We start from the raw sequence: 23,293 nt of genomic DNA, 5'->3' as shown, positions 1-23,293 counted from the left end.
CAACAAACATTCATGAAAAAACAAATATTCCAGAAATGTATCTTAGCAAATTTTTGTTAACTTGGACTCGACTCTGGCAACTTACTGATTAATAAATGCATTTGCCTCCGGTACATTTCCTAAATTATTTTTGTTTTGTGTGTGCGTTGTTTTTTTTGTAATTTTTCTTTTATTGTTTTTAAATTTTTTTTTTTGTTGTTTTTGATTTTTAGATCTGCTCTTGCTTGGGCAGTTCCTGAACTTAAGACTTTGGTTAGCAATTAAATTATTTTTAGGTTTTCTTTAAAAAAATTTTGTTGTTTTTTCAATATTTGTCGTTTTGCTAATTGGAAGTAAAAGCGTGCAAAAGTTATTCATAAATTTTATGAAATCCACGTCTCTGATCTGATTTGAATTGAATTAAGAAAATTTCTCATAAATCAAAAACGAAACGAAACAGTAAAAAAAGTGATAATAAAAAAAAATAAACATCGAATATAAATAAATAGAAATTAGATTGATATATGATATATCGTATATCGTATATCGTATATAGATAGGTAAATGTATATAGTAACTATATAGCATGGGTGCAAAGCCCGGCCCTTAACTTATAGCTAATTAGGTAAGCAGCTCTATACATAAATATATATAGCTTTTAGTATATGTGTGTTTTACGTATAGTTCGAATGTTGTGCAAACATTCAATTAAACGCAACAAACAAAAAATTCGAGCACATTTTTCAACCCAGAAACTCTCCTCTCTTCTGACTTCCAAAAATTCCTTTCTTCTCTAAAAACTATAACCTACTAACACAAGTGCGGCACAAGTTGGATGCTTAGTCAATGACCACCGACCAGGGATGATCCACTTTGCCGTACTGAATGTCGGTCAACGTTTCGCGAATCAGTTCATGCACCGGCTTCTCCTGCTCCATGGTGGGAATATACAGATCCTGGCCCAAATAGTTGATGCGATTGATGGGACTAACCACACAGGCGGTGCCAGTGCCGAACAGCTCCAATAACTGCAAGAAATGTGAACGGAAATTAGTTTCACGTGAGATAATCAAGTGCTTACGCGTCCTTGGTTGAGCAGCTCGGAGACCATGGGCATGGTGAAGGTGGCTTCGCGTACCTTGAATTTGCCCCACTGGCGAGTCATGTCCAGAATGGAGTCGCGAGTGATGCCCGGAAGAATGAGACCATTCAGCGGTGGTGTAATCAGTTCTTGTTCTGTAAATTAAGCAGAAGTGAGTAAAAATGTTGAAAAGTAGCGAGTTAAGCAAGATGTTACCTCCTTGATCGTTGACGTAGAACATGAATATGTTCATGGTGCCCACTTCGGTGAGCTGGTGATCCTCGCCATAAAGCCAGAGCACCTGTTGCAGGCCACGAGCAGCGGCCTCCATTTGGCGGAAGATGCGGATTATGCCATCGACACCGCGATAAGCTTTCATGCCCTCAAACAGCTGCAACGACAGGCAACAACAGTTTCAGTCTCGATAAGGAACAGCACTAATCAGATCAGATCATATGATGATGAAGCGAATAATGATGCGAATGATGATGACGAGCATGATCCAATTGATCATTGATGATAGGCACGTGTGGCTTCTACTGACGCACTGACGCACTCACCTCGACGGCATAGTGAAGCACTTTGGCAGCCGGATGCATGACCAGGTTCTCGAGGGGCGTAATCTCTGGTTTCTGCCAACCGCCCAAGCTCTTGTGATAGTAGATCTTGAGCATGTGATCCGTGAACAGTTTGCCAAAGCCAAGTTCCAGGACCAGGCGTTTAACGACATCATCAGCTAGCAGCGCAAACATTACTACGTCTGTCGCTGCGCTGCCCGAAAAACAGAACAAAAACAATGAACTTATTAAGCCGGCTGTGCAGACTGGTATGGATCGCTACATTCAAATTAAAAGGAAGATGAGCCCTCTAAATTCTCAACGCAAAATAACCCGTGGCAATGCTAGCCTAGCTGCAATAGAAACGGACATGAACTCGAACCGATTCAAAATCTTGGCAGACGCCTATGAGGATGAGGCGGCCGAATCTACTGAAGTCGAGAAAAGGAAGCCAAAGCCTCCGCCTATTTATATACGAGAAAAAAGTTCCAATGTTCTCGTCAACAAAATTATTGAGCTTATTGGCAAGGATAACTTCCACATAATAAGGGCAACATTCACGAAACAAAAGTTCAAATGAAGTCTGAAGACAATTACAGAGTATTATCGAAATATCTTACCGATAATAAAAAGAACTTTTACACGTATCAGCTTAAAAGCAGCAAGGGCTTGCAAGTCGTACTTAAGGGTATAGAATCCGAAGTAACGCCTGCAGAGATAACAAAGGCACTACAAGAGAAGGGATTTAGCGCAAAGACAGTCTTCAATATCCTTAACAGGGATAGAAAGCCGCAGCCACTCTTTAAGGTTGAGCTCGAGCCAGAAAATAGGCCCCTGAAGAAATACGAAGTGCACCCTATATATAATCTTCAGTTCCTGCTGCACTGCCGAATTACAGTCGAGGAACCGCACAAACGCAATGGTCCGGTACAATGTGCGAACTGCCAAGAATATGGTCATACAAGGTCTTACTGTAAGCTGCGCCCGGTGTGTGTAGTTTGTGGAGAGCTTCATGACTCCGCACACTGCCCAGCGAGCGGCAACTGCGGTGGCAATCACACTGCTAACTATAGAAGTTGCCCAGTTTATAAGGATCTGAAAAGCCGTATCCACCAGAAAGGAATTACCGCCCGCATCCAAAATAAAACATTGAAAGTCTCCAGATCAAACCCTGAAGTCTTCTTCTCGACTGCAGCCAGATTCTCACTAGGACCTATTAACTCTGAAAAAAGTGTGACATACGCAAGCGCTTTAAAATCAGGACCGGCTATCCCTGCACCAAAAATTTCATTTCTGCAATCAGCATACCAAGAACCGAACATGGCTCAGCAGCATCAATCGCCGGAGCAGTCAAATAGCCACTTCGAAGCTATGATATGCAGCTTACAACAAAGCCTAACAGAATTTATGTCATTTATGCGCACAACTATGCAAGATTTAATGCGAAACCAAAATCTTTTGATTCAAATGCTGGTTACACAACAATCCAAATAATGACTCCCCTACGGATCTCTACGTGGAACGCTAACGGCGTTTCGCAGCATAAACTTGAGTTAGCTCAATTCCTATTCGACAATCAAATTGACGTAATGCTGCTTTCAGAAACACACCTTACAAACAAATACAATTTTCAACTACGAGGATATACTTTCTACGGAACAAATCATCCAGACGGTAAAGCACATGGTGGGACTGGAATTCTAATCAGAAGCCGTATTAATCACTACTATCAAAACAAATTTGCTAAAAACTACCTACAGGCCACATCTATAAATATAAAACTAAATACTGGCAACCAACTTACACTAGCCGCCGTATACTGCCCCCCGCGCTTCACTATAGCTGAAGATGAGTTTATGCAGTTTTTCAACTCACTAGGAGACCACCTCATAGCAGCTGGAGACTACAATGCCAAGCACACACACTGGGGATCTCGTCTCGTGACTCCAAAAGGAAAGCAGCTCTACAATGCCATTATCAACGCCAAGAACAATCTCGACTATGTTTCCCCTGGCACACCAACATACTGGCCGGCAGACCCAAAAACTGCCCGATTTAATAGACTTTGCGATCACCAAAACATTCCAAAAAATCTGATAAGCGCCGAATGCCTTTCGGATCTTTCATCTGATCACTCGCCAATACTGTTTTTTCTACTCCGGCATCCAGGAACTTTGGAACAATCACTAAAATTGACCTCACAGAAAACCAATTGGATTAAGTACAGAAAGTATATTAGCTCACACATTGAGCTAAGTCCCCATCTCAACAATGAAGCCGACGTAGACAGCTTTGTTAATTCACTGGAGTCTGTACTTGTCTCTGCAGCCCAAGCTTCAACACCTCAAACCATAAATACACAAAGCAATCGAAAGAAGACAAATCTACAAATCGAGCAGCTCGTCCTCGAAAAGCGACGCTTACGTCGAGAGTGGCAATTCCGCAGATCGCCATCTGCTAAGCAACGTTTAAGACATGCCTCTCGTGAACTTACTAAAGCTCTACAGCAAGAAGAAGCATATGTCCAACGCCACTACATAGAGCAATTGTGTACTTCTAGTACGAAAAACTCACTATGGAGAGCTCACCCTACTCTGAGCTCACCGAAAGAAACCGTGATGCCTATTAGAAATCCCACAGGAGGCTGGGCGCGTAGCGATGCAGACAGAGCCAGCACGTTTGCCAACCACCTTAAAAATGTATTTCAACCAAATCCTGCCACGAGTGCGTTTACTCTGCCGACTTTATCAAATGAGCCTCAGCTTCAACGTGAGCCAATCGAATTTCGCCCAAATGAAATCGTTAGCATCATCAAAAATCAACTGAATCCTAAAAAATCCCCGGGCTGCGACCTCATAACTCCCAAAATGATCATCGAGCTCCCATATTGCGCCGTTTGCACTATCACCCAGCTTTTCAATACCATCGCAAAACTTGGCTACTATCCAGTGAGATGGAAAAAGTCAATTATAATAATGATAGCAAAACCGGGAAAAGACCACACAGTCCCCACGTCGTATAGACCTATAAGCCTACTTTCATGCTTATCTAAACTCTTTGAAAAATGCGTTTTGATTCGGATAAACACATACCTAAGACTCCAGGAAGGAATCCCGTCACATCAATTTGGGTTTCGTGAAAAGCACGGAACAATTGAGCAGGTCAACCGGATAACATCAGAAATTCGGAACGCGTTCGAAAAACGAGAGTACTGTACTGCCGTATTTTTAGATGTCTCTCAAGCATTTGATAGAGTCTGGCTAGAAGGTCTAATGTACAAGATCAAGACAATGCTCCCCAGCAACACCCATAAGCTTTTAGATTCTTACCTTTACGACCGAAAATTTGTTGTGAGATGCAACACTGCTATATCTGATGATTTCACTGTTGGAGGTGGAGTTCCTCAAGGTAGTGTGCTAGGGCCAACACTATACGTCCTCTACACAGCAGACCTCCCGACAAGCACACGAATAACAACATCTACGTTTGCTGATGATACAGCTATTCTTAGCCGCTCAAAATGCCCGAGGCAAGCAACTGCGCAGCTAGCTCTTCACATGGTCGATGTTGAAAAATGGCTATCAGATTGGCGAATTAGAGTGAACGAACAAAAATGCAATCACGTTACATTCACCCTGAACAGGCAAAACTGTCCGCCGCTAACGTTAAACAACACTCTACTCCCGCAAGCAGACGAAGTGACATATCTAGGAGTACACCTCGACAGAAGACTCACATGGCGCCGGCACATTGAAGCCAAAAGAACACATCTAAAGCTAAAAGCCAGCAGCCTTCATTGGCTTATCAACGCTCGGTCTCCCCTTAGCCTTGAATATAAAGTCCTGCTGTATAACTCGGTACTAAAACCTATATGGATGTACGGCTCCCAGTTATGGGGGAATGCCAGCAATAGTAATATTGACATAGTCCAGCGAGCTCAGTCAAAGATCTTGAGAACCATCACCGGGGCACCGTGGTACGTTCGCAACGAAAACATACAACGCGACTTAAACATCCTACCAGTCAAAGAAGTGATCGCAGAACAGAAGGAAAAGTACTTTACCAAGCTACTGTTGCACCCTAACCACCTGGCGAGAGGTCTAACAAGGTTGAGCAACCAATCACGTCTTCGTCGTAATGACTTACCTACCCAGCGACCGACTTGAGGGACGCGCAACCAGAATGCAGTTTTTAACACACTGTTAGCTAAATTTTAATGTTAAGATTCGTAAACTTATTGTTAGTCTCAAAATTTTGGAGAAGATTCAATAAATAAAAGCAAAGTCCTCAAAAAAAGTTCCAGGACCGTCCCATGTTTTACTCTAGTATGTTCTAGCGTTGCCACTCAACTAACGTCACCATTTGATTGTCATTTCCACTTGGCGTTACCACTAAGGGAACGAGCTAGAAACAAAAACATTTATTTTAATTTTTTGTATATTAATGTTCACTTTTTTTTTTTGGGGAGAATGGGGGAAAGCATACAGGTCAAAGTGTCTGATTGCATTCAACTTGGTGAATGCCAGCATGATTCCTGTCACTGCTCTCTTCAAGCCGACGCACTACCTCCACGTGGTTCTCCCTGGATTGTCACTCGACAGCTGTTGAGTGGCAAACTAAAGCGCGCGACGAGAGTCCTAACTCTACAAACTAGGTTTTGGCGTAGGACTTGGAATCCACCCATGTAAAACAAAATTTCAGTGAAGGAAGCAAGAGAAGCCTCGGAAAGGAACCGATCTAACGTTGACGACCATAGCAAGCGTAAAAAGGACAATGATTTGAGAGTATGCACCTGGAACGTACGAACATTGTACAGACCTGGTGCTGCTCAACAACTAGCAGATACCCTCAACAAATGCAGGGCTGACATCACTGCTATCCAGGAGATGCGATGGATAGGACAAGGCTGCATAAAGAAGAAGAACTGTGACATATACTACAGCTGCCACCCAGAACGGCATGAATTTGGTTGTGGTTTCGTCGTAGGTGCCAGGCTGCGGCGCCGAGTCTCTCACTTTCGGCCAACAAACGAGAGAATTGCAACGATCCGAATTACTGCCAAATTCTTTAACATCAGCCTGATATGCGCACATGCCCCAACGGAGGAAAAGGACGATCCCACCAAGGACGCTTTCTATTCGGAGCTCGACCGAGCTTATGGCCGCTGTCCTTCCCATGACATTAAAATTCTCCTCGGGGATTTTAATGCCAAGGTATGACGAGAAGACATCTTTGGTGCCACCGTCGGGCGATTTAGTCTACATGAGACCACCTCAAGCAATGGTCTCAGATTAATAGGCTTTGCAGCTGCGCATAATATGGTAGTTCGTAGTACCGGATTCCGTCATTTGGACATCCATAAGGCATCTTGGCTCTCTCGCGATCGACTGATCAGAAATCAGATCGATCACGTTGTGATCGATGCAAGGCATGCATCTAACATACTCGACGTGCGATCCTGTCGGGGTCCCAACATCGACTCCGACCATTATCTTGTTGCAGCTAAGATTCGCACACGGCTATGTGTGGCGAAGATTGCACGTCGAAGTGCGTTAAGAAGGCTGGACATCGGAAAGCTGCAATCACAACAGGCGAAGAATGCATTCTCCACTCACGTCTCGGGGCTATTAAGCCGAGCACCTTCAATACCTGAAGACATAAGCGATATGTGGGCGCTCATATCTCACTCTCTGCGAGCTTCGGCAGAAGAAGTGCTTGGATTCCAGCGTCCTCTAACAAGGAATCCATGGTACGATCAGGACGCAACAGCTGCAAAGGACGCCGCCTACAAAAGAACACTGCAGGCTGGGGCGACACGAGCTATTGTGGATGTCTACAGGTCGAGAAGAAGAGACGAAAAACGCCTTTTCAGACGCAAGAAGAAGAGCAGGAAAGGCGAGAGTGTGAGAGCATAGAGAGCAGCAGATGCAGAAATGAAGCACGTAACTTCTACCAGAGGGTCAAGCGTCTGACCCAAGGATTTAAGGCTGGTGCAGTGGCGTGCAGGGACGATGATGGAAATCTTGTCACAGAAGCAGAGGTCGTGCTGAAGTTATGGAGGGATCACTTCTCGAGTCTGTTATCTGGCTCAAAAACAGACTCTGAAGACTATGATCCACGAACCCCAATCTATGGCACTGATATTGAAGTGCCAATCCCAAGTCATATCGAAGTCAAGGATGCAATCCAACGGCTTAAAAACAACAAGTCTGCAGGTGCTGACGGCCTGCCGGCAGAATTGTTTAAGGCAGCTGGTGATATGTTGGTAGGGAGCATGCACCAACTAATCAGTAAGATATGGCTCACGGAGAGCATGCCCGAAGATTGGAACCTCAGCATGATCTGTCCCATCCTGAAGAAGGGTGATGCCACGTTGCGCACCAACTACCGCGGAATAAGTCTTCTTCCAGTTGCATACAAGGTCCTAACGAGCGTATTGTGTGAAAGACTGAAACCCCATGCTGAAGCACTGATTGGACCTTATCAGTGCGGGTTCAGGCCTGGCAAGTCCACCGTTGACCAGATTTTCACCTTGCGCCAAATCCTGGAGAAGTCTTACGAAAACCAGATCGACACGTACCATATCTTCGTCGACTACAAAGCCGCATTTGATAGCCCCCGGCGAGATCGCCTATATGCCGCCATGTCTGAGCTTGGTATACCAGCAAAGTTGACTAGACTTTGCAGAATGACATTGAGCAACACCATCAGCTCTGTCAAGGTAGGATGTGGCCAATCCGAAACCTTTACTACCAAGTGTGGCCTCAGACAAGGTGACTCGCTGTCTTGTATACTCTTCAATATTTTAATGGAGAGTATTATAAGAAAGGCTGGTGTGCATCGGACGGGCACGATATTAACCAACAGATGTGTCCAGCTCCTTGGTTACACTGATGATATTGATATCATTGGCCGCACCAAGCGTGATGTCACAGGAGCCTTCGGGGCTATTGAAAAGGAATCAGCAAAAGTAGCACTAGCAGTGAATATGGAGAAAACAAAGTTTATGGTGTGCTCTAGCAGAGAATAGTAGAGCTATAGCTCTCTTCGCAAAATCTTTTAAGGTCCAATCTGCGTGGGCGATGTTTATCGCATCAGATACAACCACGAGCTGTATGAGCTGTACGGTGATGTTGACGTAGCCAGTCAAAAGAAATCTCAAAGACTTCGCTGGCTGGGCCACATTGCCCGTAAGGATGAAGACGCTTCGGCTCGTAAAGTGTTTGATGCGGTGATTGTTGGGACACGAAGGAGACGACGACCCCGAACGCGTTGGCAAGACCAGGTGATGGAAACCCTGCCCACACTTGGTGTTACCAACTGGCGAAGGCGCGCTCAGGACAGGGACGCGTGGAGGCACATTACGCTTCAGGCTGAGACCCGATAAAAGTCAGGTTGTCATGGCCATATAATAATAATAATAATAATGTTCACTTCAGTATATTTATACAAAGCGTTGCCTCTAAGTTGTAATATAACATTGCTCACTGTTAAAGTTTGCCCGCCAATGTAAAAAAACTCAAATAATTCCTAGAGGTTGCAAAAATTGTAATATAAAAAGGAAATAATAAAATAAACCTTCAGTCTGTGTGCTGGAGGGAAAGTGATACTATTAAAACCCATTATAAAATTGGAATTAACTCCTTTGCATGAAACTTAACAAACTCAACTCGAACACTTAAAACCAGTGAAGTTTGTAAACAACATTTCAAATGTTTGTTCACTTTTAAGTTGATACATGTATGAATTGTGTAATTTGAGTTTATATTGTTACACTGGAATTGAAAGAAATTAATTTGAATTGCATAAGAAATGGAAATGAATCCTTTATGTATTTATGTTATATCTAATGTTGAAGTTATAAGTTGAGATATATGTAGGCGTTTAAGAAAGAGAAAAACGGGAATCCCCTGATCATAAACAAAACAACTGTCAATCTACTTGTAGTTTGAAACTAGAGATAATATTTTTAAAAAAGGTCGATGTCGTGTCGATAATGAATGATGAAATATTTACCGACGAGAATAAGATGTCAAAAAATGTAAAAATCCCCGCATTTTCCCCACATAATGCCAATCCCCAATAAATCCGCAATCAACTTAAAATTCCCCGCACTTTGGGGAATTCCCCACAAATTAGCAACGCTGGGTCCCATGTTTCACTCTAGTATGTTCTAGCGTTGCCACTCAACTAACGTCACCATTTGATTGTCATTTCCACTTGGCGTTACCACTAAGGGAACGAGCTAGAAACAAAAACATTTATTTTAATTTTTGTATATTAATGTTCACTTCAGTATATTTATACAAAGCGTTGCCACTAAGTTGTAATATAACATTGCTCACTGTTAAAGTTTGCCTGCCAATGTAAAAAAACTCAAATAATTCCTAGAGGTTGCAAAATTGTAATATAAAAAGGAAATAATAAAATAAACCTTCAGTCTGTGTGCTGGAGGGAAAGTGATACTATTAAAACCCATTATAAAATTGGAATTAACTCCTTTGCATGAAACTTAACAAACTCAACTCGAACACTTAAAACCAGTGAAGTTTGTAAACAACATTTCAAATGTTTGTTCACTTTTAAGTTGATACATGTATGAATTGTGTAATTTGAGTTTATATTGTTACACTGGAATTGAAAGAAATTAATTTGAATTGCATAAGAAATGGAAATGAATCCTTTATGTATTTATGTTATATCTAATGTTGAAGTTATAAGTTGAGATATATGTAGGCGTTTAAGAAAGAGAAAACGGGAATCCCCTGATCATAAACAAAACAACTGTCAATCTACTTGTAGTTTGAAACTAGAGATGTGCTATACATAATATTTTTGAAAAAGGTCGATGTCGTGTCGATAATGAATGATGAAATATTTACCGACGAGAATAAGATGTCAAAAATGTAAAATCCCCGCATTTTCCTCACATAATGCCAATCCCCAATAAATCCGCAATCAACTTAAAATTCCCCGCACTTTGGGGAATTCCCCACAAATTAGCAACGCTGGGTCCCATGTTTCACTCTAGTATGTTCTAGCGTTGCCACTCAACTAACGTCACCATTTGATTGTCATTTCCACTTGGCGTTACCACTAAGGGAACGAGCTAGAAACAAAAACATTTATTTTAATTTTTGTATATTAATGTTCACTTCAGTATATTTATACAAAGCGTTGCCACTAAGTTGTAATATAACATTGCTCACTGTTAAAGTTTGCCCGCCAATGTAAAAAAACTCAAATAATTCCTAGAGGTTGCGAAAATTGTAATATAAAAAGGAAATAATAAAATAAACCTTAAGTCGGTGTGCTGGAGGGAAAGTGATACTATTAAAACCCATTATAAAATTGGAATTAACTCCTTTGCATGAAACTTAACAAACTCAACTCGAACACTTAAAACCAGTGAAGTTTGTAAACAACATTTCAAATGTTTGTTCACTTTTAAGTTGATACATGTATGAATTGTGTAATTTGAGTTTATATTGTTACACTGGAATTGAAAGAAATTAATTTGAATTGCATAAGAAATGGAAATGAATCCTTCATGTATTTATGTTATATCTAATGTTGAAGTTATAAGTTGAGATATATGTAGGCGTTTAAGAAAGAGAAAACGGGAATCCCTGATCATAAACAAAACAACTGTCAATCTACTTGTAGTTTGAAACTAGAGATGTGCTATACATAATATTTTTGAAAAAGGTCGATGTCGTGTCGATAATGAATGATGAAATATTTACCGACGAGAATAAGATGTCAAAAATGTAAAATCCCGCATTTTCCCCACATAATGCCAATCCCCAATCAACTTAAAATTCCCCGCACTTTGGGGAATTCCCCACAAATTAGCAACGCTGGGTCCCATGTTTCACTCTAGTATGTTCTAGCGTTGCCACTCAACTAACGTCACCATTTGATTGTCATTTCCACTTGGCGTTACCACTAAGGGAACGAGCTAGAAACAAAAACATTTATTTTAATTTTTGTATATTAATGTTCACTTCAGTATATTTATACAAAGCGTTGCCACTAAGTTGTAATTTAACATTGCCCACTGTTAAAGTTTGCCCGCCAATGTAAAAAACTCAAATAATTCCTAGAGGTTGCAAAAATTGTAATATAAAAAGGAAATAATAAAATAAACCTTCAGTCTGTGTGCTGGAGGGAAAGTGATACTATTAAAACCCATTATAAAATTGGAATTAACTCCTTTGCATGAAACTTAACAAACTCAACTCGAACACTTAAAACCAGTGAAGTTTGTAAACAACATTTCAAATGTTTGTTCACTTTTAAGTTGATACATGTATGAATTGTGTAATTTGAGTTTATATTGTTACACTGGAATTGAAAGAAATTAATTTGAATTGCATAAGAAATGGAAATGAATCCTTCATGTATTTATGTTATATCTAATGTTGAAGTTATAAGTTGAGATATATGTAGGCGTTTAAGAAAGAGAAAAACGGGAATCCCCTGATCATAAACAAAACAACTGTCAATCTACTTGTAGTTTGAAACTAGAGATGTGCTATACATAATATTTTTGAAAAAGGTCGATGTCGTGTCGATAATGAATGATGAAATATTTACCGACGAGAATAAGATGTCAAAAAATGTAAAAATCCCCGCATTTTCCCCACATAATGCCAATCCCCAATCAACTTAAAATTCCCCGCACTTTGGGGAATTCCCCACAAATTAGCAACGCTGGGTCCCATGTTTCACTCTAGTATGTTCTAGCGTTGCCACTCAACTAACGTCACCATTTGATTGTCATTTCCACTTGGCGTTACCACTAAGGGAACGAGCTAGAAACAAAAACATTTATTTTAATTTTTTGTATATTAATGTTCACTTCAGTATATTTATACAAAGCGTTGCCACTAAGTTGTAATATAACATTGCTCACTGTTAAAGTTTGCCCGCCAATGTAAAAAAACTCAAATAATTCCTAGAGGTTGCAAAAATTGTAAATTAAAAAGGAAATAATAAAATAAACCTTCAGTCTGTGTGCTGGAGGGAAAGTGATACTATTAAAACCCATTATAAAATTGGAATTAACTCCTTTGCATGAAACTTAACAAACTCAACTCGAACACTTAAAACCAGTGAAGTTTGTAAACAACATTTCAAATGTTTGTTCACTTTTAAGTTGATACATGTATGAATTGTGTAATTTGAGTTTATATTGTTACACTGGAATTGAAAGAAATTAATTTGAATTGCATAAGAAATGGAAATGAATCCTTTATGTATTTATGTTATATCTAATGTTGAAGTTATAAGTTGAGATATATGTAGGCGTTTAAGAAAGAGAAAACGGGAATCCCTGATCATAAACAAAACAACTGTCAATCTACTTGTAGTTTGAAACTAGAGATGTGCTATACACAATATTTTTAAAAAAGGTCGATGTCGTGTCGATAATGAATGATGAAATATTTACCGACGAGAATAAGATGTCAAAAAATGTGAAAATCCCGCATGTTCCTCACATAATGCCAATCCCCAATAAATCCCCAATCAACTTAAAATTCCCGCACTTTGGGAATTCCCACAAATTAGCAACGCTGGGTCCCATGTTTCACTCTAGTATGTTCTAGCGTTGCCACTCAACTAACGTCACCATTTGATTGTCATTTCCACTTGGCGTTACCACTAAGGGAACGAGCTAGAAACAAAAACATTTATTTTAATTTTTTGTATATTAATGTTCACTTCAGTATATTTATACAAAGCGTTGCCACTAAGTTGTAATATAACATTGCTCACTGTTAAAGTTTGCCCGCCAATGTAAAAAAACTCAAATAATTCCTAGAGGTTGCAAAAATTGTAATATAAAAAGGAAATAATAAAATAAACCTTCAGTCTGTGTGCTGGAGGGAAAGTGATACTATTAAAACCCATTATAAAATTGGAATTAACTCCTTTGCATGAAACTTAACAAACTCAACTCGAACACTTAAAACCAGTGAAGTTTGTAAACAACATTTCAAATGTTTGTTCACTTTTAAGTTGATACATGTATGAATTGTGTAATTTGAGTTTATATTGTTACACTGGAATTGAAAGAAATTAATTTGAATTGCATAAGAAATGGAAATGAATCCTTTATGTATTTATGTTATATCTAATGTTGAAGTTATAAGTTGAGATATATGTAGGCGTTTAAGAAAGAGAAAAACGGGAATCCCCTGATCATAAACAAAACAACTGTCAATCTACTTGTAGTTTGAAACTAGAGATGTGCTATACACAATATTTTTAAAAAAAGGTCGATGTCGTGTCGATAATGAATGATGAAATATTTACCGACGAGAATAAGATGTCAAAAAATGTAAAAATCCCCGCATTTTCCCCACATAATGCCAATCCCCAATAAATCCCCAATCAACTTAAAATTCCCCGCACTTTGGGGAATTCCCCACAAATTAACAACGCTGGGTCCCATGTTTCACTCTAGTATGTTCTAGCGTTGCCACTCAACTAACGTCACCATTTGATTGTCATTTCCACTTGGCGTTACCACTAAGGGAACGAGCTAGAAACAAAAACATTTATTTTAATTTTTTGTATATTAATGTTCACTTCAGTATATTTATACAAAGCGTTGCCACTAAGTTGTAATTTAACATTGCCCACTGTTAAAGTTTGCCCGCCAATGTAAAAAACTCAAATAATTCCTAGAGGTTGCAAAAATTGTAATATAAAAAGGAAATAATAAAATAAACCTTAAGTCGGTGTGCTGGAGGGAAAGTGATACTATTAAAACCCATTATAAAATTGGAATTAACTCCTTTGCATGAAACTTAACAAACTCAACTCGAACACTTAAAACCATTGAAGTTTGTAAACAACATTTCAAATGTTTGTTCACTTTTAAGTTGATACATGTATGAATTGTGTAATTTGAGTTTATATTGTTACACTGGAATTGAAAGAAATTAATTTGAATTGCATAAGAAATGGAAATGAATCCTTCATGTATTTATGTTATATCTAATGTTGAAGTTATAAGTTGAGATATATGTAGGCGTTTAAGAAAGAGAAAAACGGGAATCCCCTGATCATAAACAAAACAACTGTCAATCTACTTGTAGTTTGAAACTAGAGATGTGCTATACATAATATTTTTGAAAAAGGTCGATGTCGTGTCGATAATGAATGATGAAATATTTACCGACGAGAATAAGATGTCAAAAATGTAAAAATCCCGCATTTTCCCCACATAATGCCAATCCCCAATCAACTTAAAATTCCCGCACTTTGGGGAATTCCCACAAATTAGCAACGCTGGGTCCCATGTTTCACTCTAGTATGTTCTAGCGTTGCCACTCAACTAACGTCACCATTTGATTGTCATTTCTACTTGGCGTTACCACTAAGGGAACGAGCTAGAAACAAAAACATTTATTTTAATTTTTGTATATTAATGTTCACTTCAGTATATTTATACAAAGCGTTGCCACTAAGTTGTAATATAACATTGCTCACTGTTAAAGTTTGCCCGCCAATGTAAAAAAACTCAAATAATTCCTAGAGGTTGCAAAAATTGTAATATAAAAAGGAAATAATAAAATAAACCTTCAGTCTGTGTGCTGGAGGGAAAGTGATACTATTAAAACCCATTATAAAATTGGAATTAACTCCTTTGCATGAAACTTAACAAACTCAACTCGAACACTTAAAACCAGTGAAGTTTGTAAACAACATTTCAAATGTTTGTTCACTTTTAAGTTGATACATGTATGAATTGTGTAATTTGAGTTTATATTGTTACACTGGAATTGAAAGAAATTAATTTGAATTGCATAAGAAATAGAAATGAATCCTTTATGTATTTATGTTATATCTAATGTTGAAGTTATAAGTTGAGATATATGTAGGCGTTTAAGAGAAAAACGGGAATCCCCTGATCATAAACAAAACAACTGTCAAACTACTTGTAGTTTGAAACTAGAGATGTGCTATACATAATATTTTTGAAAAAGGTCGATGTCGTGTCGATAATGAATGATGAAATATTTACCGACGAGAATAAGATGTCAAAAAATGTAAAAATCCCCGCATTTTCCTCACATAATGCCAATCCCCAATCAACTTAAAATACCCCGCACTTTGGGGAATTCCCCACAAATTAGCAATGGTGGGTTTCACGTGTTTCACTCTAGTATGTTCTAGCGTTGCCACTCAACTAACGTCACCATTTGATTGTCATTTCCACTTGGCGTTACCACTAAGGGAACGAGCTAGAAACAAAAACATTCAGGCATGCTCCGGTTTTCACTTTCGTTTTCGTTTTGAAAACGAAAACGACAAAATTGGTGCTCCCGTTTTCACTTTCACAAGATTTTTTCGAATTCCATAACGAAAAAATTTGTCTTGCCGAAATGAAAAGTAAATGCCTTTTTCTATATTAAATCGGATCTTATTTGCAAAAGGAAAAAAGTTGTTGACTCATTGGTTTATTGTCGTTCTTTTAAGACCTCTAGAAGATCAATTAGGCTTGTAATTATTTTTAAAACGAGTAATTTCTGACCCCACCTCAAATTTGGATATCAAATTTTGCCGTCGGCAACAACAATTTTCGTTTTGGTGAGCGACCGATAAGTCCGACACTATGAGTTATCGCCTAAGCTGCCATACTTTTGATAGAATGAAAAAGCAAGTTAAAAATACTTGTATAATCAAACGGATGGCGATAAATTTGATGAAGTTGGGTAAAATATGTTTTTTAAAAATTAATTTATTTAATTTAATTAGTTATGTGCTAAAAGTGTATAAAAAAAATTGTTGAAAACACCGGAATGAAATCCATTGAAAATGTGGCATCCCCTTTATTTGTGGGAAACAGCTGATTGCCGTTCAACTGATTTTTAAAAATGTGAGTAAAAAAAGTTTATTTTTATAAAAAACAAAAATACTAATATATTGTTTGCAGGGGAAAACACAAATCAACATTTCAGGATGAATTTATTCTTAATTTTATGCAGGCTAACGAAAATCTGGCGCGTGGATTCGCCAAAGGCGATCGTGCGGCTGCAGAAGTGTGACGTTGCCAGTCCATATTGGGTTAGCCAACCATTTATGATGGCGTTGCTAGACCCACGATTGGGCGCCAAAAATTCCTAAGAATAGTCAGCCCCGGATGTGAGAAGACGGTTGCAAATATCATTCACGACCATCTCGTGTGCAAGCATATAGCGGAGCGGGACCCTTTGAATATGTTAAATGCCACACCCTGGTCTATACCCACCCAACCATGGTCATAAGAAGAAACGGTTTTCTGATGATCCCAAAGCTAGAACAACTCACCTTTTACTTTATGCTCCCATGTCTTCGGAAATCAGAACAAACTTAGAATTTCATTTTTAAAGTCCAATGACTCAAAGTAAACATAAGTATGTATTTATAAGCAAAAACAAAACCATTTGCTCAAAAATAATTATAATTATAACGGTATTATTATTTCCATTTTTTGTTTATAAGGTAACTCTAAATCGGCAGTTGTTTTAATTCAATACAATATTTTATTATTAACTGTTACTACTCATTTACAATAAGAACTAAGAAAAATAGGATGTAAAATATAATAATTTTTTATAAACAAACAATAATTAATAAGCAAACAAAATTTTGTCAGCTATTCTTTTATGCGCGCTTTAGCAAAACCAGATTAATGAGGTTGTTATAATGTCTGAATGTACCGATATGTTTTTCTTTTAAATTTACTATTTTTGCTTTAAAATTTTTCTTTTCTTCTCAAATCATTTTTTTATTTTTAATATTTATTTTTATTTTATTTTATTGTAAAACTTTTTTTTTAATTATATTTAATATTTATTTTTATTTATTGATTTTTAATATCTCAACCACTTTTTATTTAGTTTGTATCTATTATTAAATCATATTTATAATTTTTTTTTTTTTTAATTATTTTTCAATATTTTAATCATATTTAATAAATTGTATTTTATTTATTTTTATTTTTTTTTATTAATATTTTTACTCATATTTAATATTTATTTTATTGTATTTATTTTTAAATCATATTTATTATTATTATTATTTAATTTTTATTTATTTAATTTTTCTTTATTTTATTTATCAAATTTAATATTGACTTTTATTTATTTGTTTTTAATTCATATTTAATATTTCATTTTTATTTAATTATTTTTCTCTATTGTATTTATCGTATTTAATATTGATTTTTATTAATTTAATTTTAAATCATATTTAAACCACTGTGCTGTAGCAAAGAACAATAACAATAATAACAATATATGACGGAAGCAAAATCAGTTATAAAAAGTATAGGCTGACCCAAAAGTTAGAGTATCAGCCGACAGCTCATATGCTGTTTGGGAGCTTTCGAAACTGCGAAGAAGTATGAAAATACAATGCATGCAAAACAGTGGACAGCTGCTGCGTGGCCGAACAGGCACCAATATATGTATGTATGTATGTATGTAACTACATACGTACGAATTTTTATGTTATCAGAACTTCTTTTATGTATTTTATTTTATTCGGACACTCGGACTTCTAACTTACCAGACAGAACTCCACGACGAAGGCCTTCATGATGTTGTTGCTGTTGGTGATGATGATGATGATGTTGATGATGATGATTTTAATGATTTGTTATATACCTTATAGGGTATACTTTTATATGTTTGTTAACACACACACATTGTTATAATTATTGTTGTTCTTGTTGGACAGGGTTTTGTTGTAGTTTGTTATTGTGGTATGAGATTATATTTTTATTATTTATTTCTTTAGGTATTTTTTTAATTATTTTGTGTTTCACGTTGGATATACCCTTTAAAGCCTAGGGCAATACTAGTAAACAGAACAAAGCAAACCAAAAACAATAGCGCAAACAAAAATAAGTGCCAAATCACAATTGATATTTATCTTTTCTTTTCGTTATCTTTTTAGTTGCTTCTTATCAATATGCAAACTACATTATTTTATATTTTAAGGCCAAATGCAAATCTTTTATTTATATTGCTTTTTATTTGGGCTTTTACCACTATCACTATTGCATCTGCACACAGCTATTGTATGACCCTTTTTTTCTTATTATTTTTAATTAATCATTTTGGCCATAGTATTATTCACAAACTTGCACTACTCTAGCACTGGCACTGTTGGACTGCTGCGTCTGCTGCTGATGCTGCTGCGACGAAGAGAAGACGGCAAACAAGAGAAGCGCCGATACTAGAGCCTTGCGCGGCTCGGCACAGTGGTGCAAGAGTGATCTGCTCAGAGATGCACTGCACGTCACTGTTGTTGCCTTCTGGTTTTGCAGGCGCAGACCAGAAATATAAAAGGCTTCCGGCACGAAATAGTCGACCTCCGCTGACTAACATGCGCCGGATTTGTGGAATTAAAATCCACTTTAAGGGTAGAAATTTTTGTCTATCCGCATTATTTTAAAGAAAATAATGACGGCTTAGACGAATTTTCCAATCTACATATGGAAAAAAAAGTCGAAATTAGGGCCAAATAAGAATTTTATTATTTCATAGAAATAATTACCTTGGCTTATCAGCGTAACGAGCTGCATTATTTTGCATAGCTCAAAGCAAAAAGCATCGATGGATGCTGATGATGTTGACAGATTAGTTTTGTCTTTTATTTCTGGTGATGCATGTGTTTTTATAAAAATTTTTTTAAAACAATATCAACCAAGAATTTGTGCATCCGTCTCTGATCGTAGTCAAATAAGAAAAAGAATGAGAGCTGTCGTTGCCAAAGTGACAAAGCTCGTCTCCTTCTCCTACGATCTTTCGCTAGACAACTCACCACGGAGGGGAAATTTAATTTGCAGAGGTGTATTGTCCCTTTATCGTGCAATGGTTTGTGTATCCGCTAACTTTGAGCGGCAAATTTAAAATCTCAAGGAGAAAGAGATTTTACGCACAATTTTGTCATTTGCGACCATTACAGAAGCTAAATGGAGCGAGCTTGCCGGTGCATTGAACGCAATTGGGACTCCAATTAAAGATGTTGCGGGATGGAAAAAGGTATGAGTATCCCCAGAATTATGACAAACTAATATATAATAATATTACATTCCAGTTTTGGTGCGATTGGAAGGCGAATATTCGCAAGAAAATTGCCCACAATAAGGCAGAGGTCAGGGCTACGGACGGGGGTCCTTACTGCCAGCAACCGCTGACAGCCATGGAGGAGGACGTGGCAAAGCTCTGCGGGCTTTTTGAGATGGTCGAGGGAGTTAGTGCTGTGGCATATGGAGCACCAACCACCATGATAGAAGAAGAGGTGGCTAAGGCCAAAGCTGAGGAGATAGCCACAAAGGAGGAGGAACCGAGGCGAAAGCGTCGCCGCACAGCTGCAGAATTTGATTTGCAGAGTCTGTGCGTAGCTCAAGTAGATGAAATGAAATCAATTAATTTAACATTTCCAAAAAATTGAAAGTCTTCAACAAGAAGACTTAAATTTAAAAAAAGAGCATTTCCAAAAAATGAAAAGTCTTCAACAAGAAGACTTAAATTTAAAAAAGGAGGAAAATTTAAAAAGAGGAACAAATTTAAAAAAAAATTGAATAAATACATTTTAATAACTGCAATGAATAATTTGCTTATATATTTTGTTATATTGGCAGAGACACAGCAATTTCGTCGCGTACAGATGGTCCGTCATCATTTCCTTCAATGTCGTTATCATTTATAGCCTGTTCAATATCCTCCAATTGAAAGTCTTCACTTATTGACAAATTCCGTCTTCTACATATGTTGTGCAAAGCACAGCATACGTTAATAATTTGGCAACAAAAAATAGGCTGATAATTTAAGCATCGTTGTAAACAACGGAAACGGCATTTAAGAACACCAATTGTTCGTTCTATTATGTTTCTGGCTGCAGCATGTCTTAAATTAAATCGATGCTGATGCGTCCCCATCTCTGCGCTCCTGTAGGGAGGTAACACAAAACTCTCCTGTGCGTAGCCAGAATCTGCCAAAACAAAATATTCATTTATTGTTCTCGACCTGGCGCTTGAATGATTCCAAATGAAAGAATCATGACAGGATCCGGGGTCCGTCGCATCAATAGCGATAATCTCCATATTATAGTTGCAAACCTGTAGGTAAAAGTAAAATCTTAACGTAACTATAACCAATTCTACTTACAACCATGGCGTTCATGCTGTAAAAACCCTTTCTGTTAAAAAAAACAGAGGCATTATTTACAGGTTTCACTATTTTTATGAGTTCCATCCACGCAGGCGACTATTCTTGGCAGTTGATGTTTGCTAAAGAAGTATTCGCTAAATTTTCGTATTTGCTGGCTAGACATCTGAAGGCAAATTGTGACCTAACAAAGAAGCCTGAATGTTGAAATTTTGAATGTTGTAAATGTGACTTACCGGTCGTCAGACATATTAAAAACACATGTATTACATCTTAATTGCTTAGATTTTCTTAAGTCAAATAACTTTGGCTTTCTTTTGGCTTCGAAAGATGCAATTGAAAATAAAAAAAGGCATTTTTTCGCGTTGTTTGCTGCTGACTAAACCTGAAATCAGCTGTTTCGGCAGCAAGAAATGATGAGAAATTAAACGTTTCGATAGCAAAACGATAACTAAAAACTTGTGAAAACCGGAGCACCTAAAAACGAAAATCTCGGTTTTGGTCCCAAAACGAAAACCGAAAGTGAAAACCGGAGCATGCCTGAAGAACAATATTTTTTCAGAAAATATATACAAAATTATACTTTTCTTTTTGGCTCTATTGAACCCTCCCCGAGGCTGGGTAGGATCTGTATTATCTCATTGTCAACAGGTAGCAGATCTCTACTATACGTCGACGTTTCAGGTACGGCCGATCCTAGCTGAGGGCTCTGCTCCTTTTCTTTCAAGCATCTGTCTGGAGATAAGAAGCAGAATCCCTGGGGCGAGGTGTCTGGCGGTTACACTGAAAACGCTATGGGGGGCTCACATGAACAAAGTTAGCCAATATGTCTCAATATGTGTCATCCGAGCTGGGATGTCAGCTCAAACATCGGTGGAACGCGTGACTGCTACCACCGGCGGGCACGGGGGGAGATTCTCTCTGCGTGTCGCCAGCGGTCACACCTCTGATGCGGTGGGAGCAGGCCGTATCAGTTGTAACAACACTGCTACTAACAAAAACTCGAGGTTGGTGCGCGCGGGCGCTGTGGTCTTAAGCGACTCAGACCAAAAGAGCGCTGCGCCAATCCTTACGGTGGAGGGGGAACGTCTTCCTCTTCAGTCACCTCAGCCTATCGCCAGCACCTCCAAGTTTGCGCAGCGGGGCACGGGGGGACTGAAGGAGAAACCCAAAAATAAGGCGGCACCCGCATTCACGCAAGACTCAGTGGCGTAGCCAACCTGTCCGTCAAGGATCAGGAAAGGCTTGCCTGGGCCAACACGTGGATGCGGGAAAACCAAATTAGCCCCCTCCCAAATGACACCAAAGTGCAGACCGGTTCTACCGGCCCTGCCAACAATAAGTGGAGTCCATGGCAAGCAAGCGCCAACGGTCCGCTGAGAGTTCCAAGCAAGGGGCCCAGTGAGCAAAAGGCTGCGAGCACCTGGCTCCACCAACACGGACACGAACAAAACGAGACAGAGAGCAACGGTTGAAACTGCCAGGCGGCATCTCGCCGTTGCTCTCATAGACAGAGGGGACCCTAACGGGAAAATGTCTGCAGAGCTCTGCTCAGAGCAGGGCGAGCGGGCGCTTCAGCTGCTTAAAAAGCAGAACCCGGCCATTCCGAGGAGTGATTGGTCCGTGCTGAAGGTTGGTGAACCTTTACCCAGTGGTGGGCAGCACGTGATCATTCAGATCAATAAGGAGGCCGAGGTTCTGCTATATAAACGCAATGGGAAGATGGCGTGGGGCTTAGGGAGCGTGTACCTTCGCCTCAAAAAACGTCATCCCAACGACAAGGACACACACACGCTGAGGTCAGGGAGGTTGAGGCAGATCTCGGTCTTGAGAGCGTGACCGACGCCACCCAGCACCTCAGCTTGACTGATGAGACGGAGGAGGTGGGGGAGGAACTGTCCATGCAGACGGTTGCTGGGCTGAAGTCGAATAACTACGATCTGTACGTCCCGACATTAGTAAGTAGATCGAGAACTGCCGTTCTTGTAAAAAAGGGTCTAAAAGCTCATCTACTACCTAATTACAGCAATGACGATCTAACCGTGGTGGTGCTGGAGAGCCGTGAAGGATGTTTGCTGCTGGCATCCTGCTATATGGCCCACGACAAGCCTGCTCCACCTGACGAGCTGCGGAGGCTGGTGGACATGGTCTGCTCCTCCAATAAGCATATTATAATTGAACGGACGCCAACGCCCACCATAGCGTTTGGGGAAGTTCCGACATTAACGACAGGGGTGAGTCAGTTCTTGATTTTATCCTTAACCATAAGCTTAGACTAGCCAACAGAGGTGAGGTATCTACCTATGTAGGTCCCACCTCTAGTAATGTGCTGGACTTAACGATTGCGACTGAGTGTACCAATGTAGAAGAGTGGAGGGTCCTGGATAGATCCTCCTTCTCAGATCATAAGTACATTCAATTTACCATTCCTTTTAACAGGGTACCTGCGGCTCAGCCGTTCAGAAATCCCCGCAATACTAAATGGGCGAAATTCTTTAGCC

General features: G+C 39.0%; 1 protein-coding gene and 1 pseudogene across 1 annotated transcript; both read right to left on the bottom strand.

Moving 5' to 3' along the window:
- Positions 1–115: 115 nt before the first annotated feature.
- Positions 116–7,365, bottom strand: LOC133850022 (branched-chain-amino-acid aminotransferase, cytosolic-like). Its single transcript, XM_062285982.1, has 5 exons — positions 7,305–7,365; positions 1,621–1,796; positions 1,277–1,451; positions 1,061–1,215; positions 116–1,007 (listed from the first exon to the last, which is right to left on the bottom strand). Exons 1-5 carry the CDS (start codon positions 7,363–7,365, stop codon positions 819–821), a joined length of 756 nt encoding a protein of 251 aa, XP_062141966.1. The 3' UTR covers positions 116–818.
- A 12,879-nt stretch (positions 7,366–20,244) lies between these two features.
- Positions 20,245–21,042, bottom strand: LOC133850021 (putative nuclease HARBI1; annotated as a pseudogene).
- Between the last annotated feature and the right edge of the window lie 2,251 nt (positions 21,043–23,293).

This window comes from Drosophila sulfurigaster, unplaced genomic scaffold (genome assembly GCF_023558435.1).
Source record: "Drosophila sulfurigaster albostrigata strain 15112-1811.04 unplaced genomic scaffold, ASM2355843v2 scaffold_47_pilon, whole genome shotgun sequence".
Lineage (NCBI taxonomy): Eukaryota > Metazoa > Arthropoda > Insecta > Diptera > Drosophilidae > Drosophila > Drosophila sulfurigaster.
This window is presented reverse-complemented; position numbering and strand designations above follow the sequence as displayed.